Source organism: Babylonia areolata, chromosome 6, assembly GCF_041734735.1.
Source record: "Babylonia areolata isolate BAREFJ2019XMU chromosome 6, ASM4173473v1, whole genome shotgun sequence".
NCBI lineage: Eukaryota > Metazoa > Mollusca > Gastropoda > Neogastropoda > Buccinidae > Babylonia > Babylonia areolata.
Genome location: NC_134881.1, coordinates 26,482,279 through 26,484,778, shown reverse-complemented (window position 1 = coordinate 26,484,778; position 2,500 = coordinate 26,482,279). Strand labels below are relative to the sequence as shown.

The 2,500-nt window shown below is 44.1% G+C and overlaps 1 protein-coding gene across 2 annotated transcripts in view; it reads left to right on the top strand.

Moving 5' to 3' along the window:
* The first annotated feature begins 804 nt into the window (after positions 1 to 804).
* Positions 805 to 2,500, top strand: part of LOC143282888 (uncharacterized) — a 34,026-nt gene continuing 32,330 nt past the window's right edge. For both annotated transcript variants that reach the window (XM_076588763.1, XM_076588764.1), the window contains exon 1: positions 805 to 1,038. In XM_076588763.1, coding sequence (XP_076444878.1) covers positions 931 to 1,038 — 108 coding nt within the window. In that variant the 5' untranslated portion in view covers positions 805 to 930. The remainder of the gene's footprint in view (positions 1,039 to 2,500) is intronic.

Here is a 2,500-nt window from a genome sequence, read left to right as displayed (position 1 = left end):
AACTTAACCCACTGACAGTGTGACTGTTCTTTGTACACTTATGATTGATCATCATTAAAACTTAACACACTGACAGTGTGACTGTTCTTTGTACACTTATGATTGATCATCATTAAAACTTAACACACTGACAGTGTGACTGTTCTTTGTACACTTATGATTGATCATCATTAAACTTAACACACTGACAGTCTGACTGACTGGAGAATAACTAAGATTTCATACTTTGCGGGGGGGGGGGGGGGGGGGTTCCCGAGTCTTCATTTTTTGGGGTGGTGAGGGGTTGTTGTTTTGGGGGGGTTGTTGTTGTTGTTGTTGTTTGTTTGTTTGTTTGTTTGTTTCACGTAGAACGGCTTACTTTCACGAGTAAATATTTTGTAAGATATACAGACACAGTCACAGACACAGAGACAGAGACAGACAGACAGACAGATACACACACACACACACACACACACACAAGCACAAGCACACTCGTAAACACACACACACACACACACACACACACACACACACACACACACACATGCACGCACGCACACACACACACACACTCGTAAACACACACACACACACACACACACACAGAGTCACACACACACGCTCACACACACACACACACACACACACACACACACACACACACACACACACACACGCTCACACACACACACACACACACACACACACACACGTACCACACCCCAATCCACCCCACCTCACCCCACTCCACCCCACCCCCACATGCACAGTAAAATATGCAGCGTCATAATTTGACCTGGGTAGGAGTAAGACGACAGTCAGCGGAGCGGAGAGCTTCTGTCTTGGCGAAAGGGGTAGCTTTTTTTTTTCTTTTCTTTTTTTTTTTTTTTTCTGAGGTGTGAGACCGATGAAGCACCCCGAAGGGGAACACTTCCTGGTGTGCTGTGTATGTTGTGTACAGTGAGCACATTTTGCGCGGTGTGTACAGTTTGTACAGTGTGTACATTACTTCTTCTTTTTCTTTTTTTTTTCTTTTTTTTTGCGACTTACTATAAGGTGAGTTCAGTCCAACACACCTTTGATTATTATTTTAACCCCGATTGGAAATTACCTGTGCATTCACAGGTTTAGTACGTTTCGCACACGACAGTCTCTTAGACGCTTACGCTGACGCATATGAACATTCCGAAAGGCTGATTTTGTTGGGGGGGTTTTTTGTTTGTTTGTTTGTTTTTTGGTGTGTGTTTTTTTAACTCAAAGAATCAAATATATTAAGCTGAATCGAAAACTACAACAAAACAACCCAAAATGCAGACGTGTTGAAGTAAACGGGGAGAGTGGCACACTGTTCGTCGTTCTGTTGAAAGGCCGGTGTAACTTGATTTAGCGTGTCATAATTACTAAGTAAAACATTCACAACCCCCTAGAAATGAGTTTGTGGAGGAGGGAGGGGGGTGGGGTGGGGTGGTGGTGTGTGCAGGGTAATGTGTGTGTGTTGGTGCTCATGTACGTTTATGCGTATTTGATCGTGCTTTAATATCTGTGAAACTGCATGTTTGCTGTATATCTGCTATGCATGTGTGTGTGCGTGTATGTGTGGACGTGTGTCTGCATGTTTTACATTATTTGCTTATTTATCGTGTGTACGTGTGCGTGTGTGTGTGTGTGTGTGTGTGTGTGTGTGTGTGTGTGTGTGTGTGTGTGTGTGTGTGTGTGTGTGTGTGTTCCTAGAGTTGACTTAATCAAGAATTTGCGCCTTTTAAATATTATTATTATTAGTGGTAGTATTTTTATGTATTTATCTTCTTTTTTTAATTTTTTGTTGTTCTTTATTTTTCTTTTTTTCCCCACAAGGCCTGACTAAGCGCGTTGGGTTACGCTGCTGGTCAGGCATCTGCTTGGCAGATGTGGTGTAGCGTATATGGATTTGTCCGAACGCAGTGACGCCTCCTTGAGCTACTGATACTGATACTGATCACCACCCCCCACAATAGCTTTCTGTTATTGTTGGTGTTAGTTGTTGATGTTTGCTTCAGTTATGACCGCTTGACAGGGCGCTGACGTAATTGGACCCTTCAGCCTAACTGAACGAAAGACAAGTCATGAATAACCCTAATCAACCCCTTGAAGCTGCTGTCGGGGGTACTTACCAGTGAAGGGCTGTCAGCCTGCTGAGATAAGACTGAAATAATAGGTCAGGTTGTTGGTCACGTCACCATTGTTTATTCGGTGAAGTGTTGGCTTTGTGATAGCGCGTCCGCCTAGAGCAGAGCAGAGCAAGTCACTGGTGGTCTCCATCCTCTTATATGGATGTGAGACATGGACACTGATGGCAGAAACAGAAAGAAGAATCCAAGCATTCGAAACCAAGTGCTTGAGGAGACTACTACACATCTCCTACAAGGAGCACAAGACCAATGAGTATGTGCGGAACCTGGTCAGCAACCTTGTTGGGCCCCAAGAACCACTGCTGGCGACTGTCAAACGACGGAAGATGGCATGGTTTGGTCACGTCATA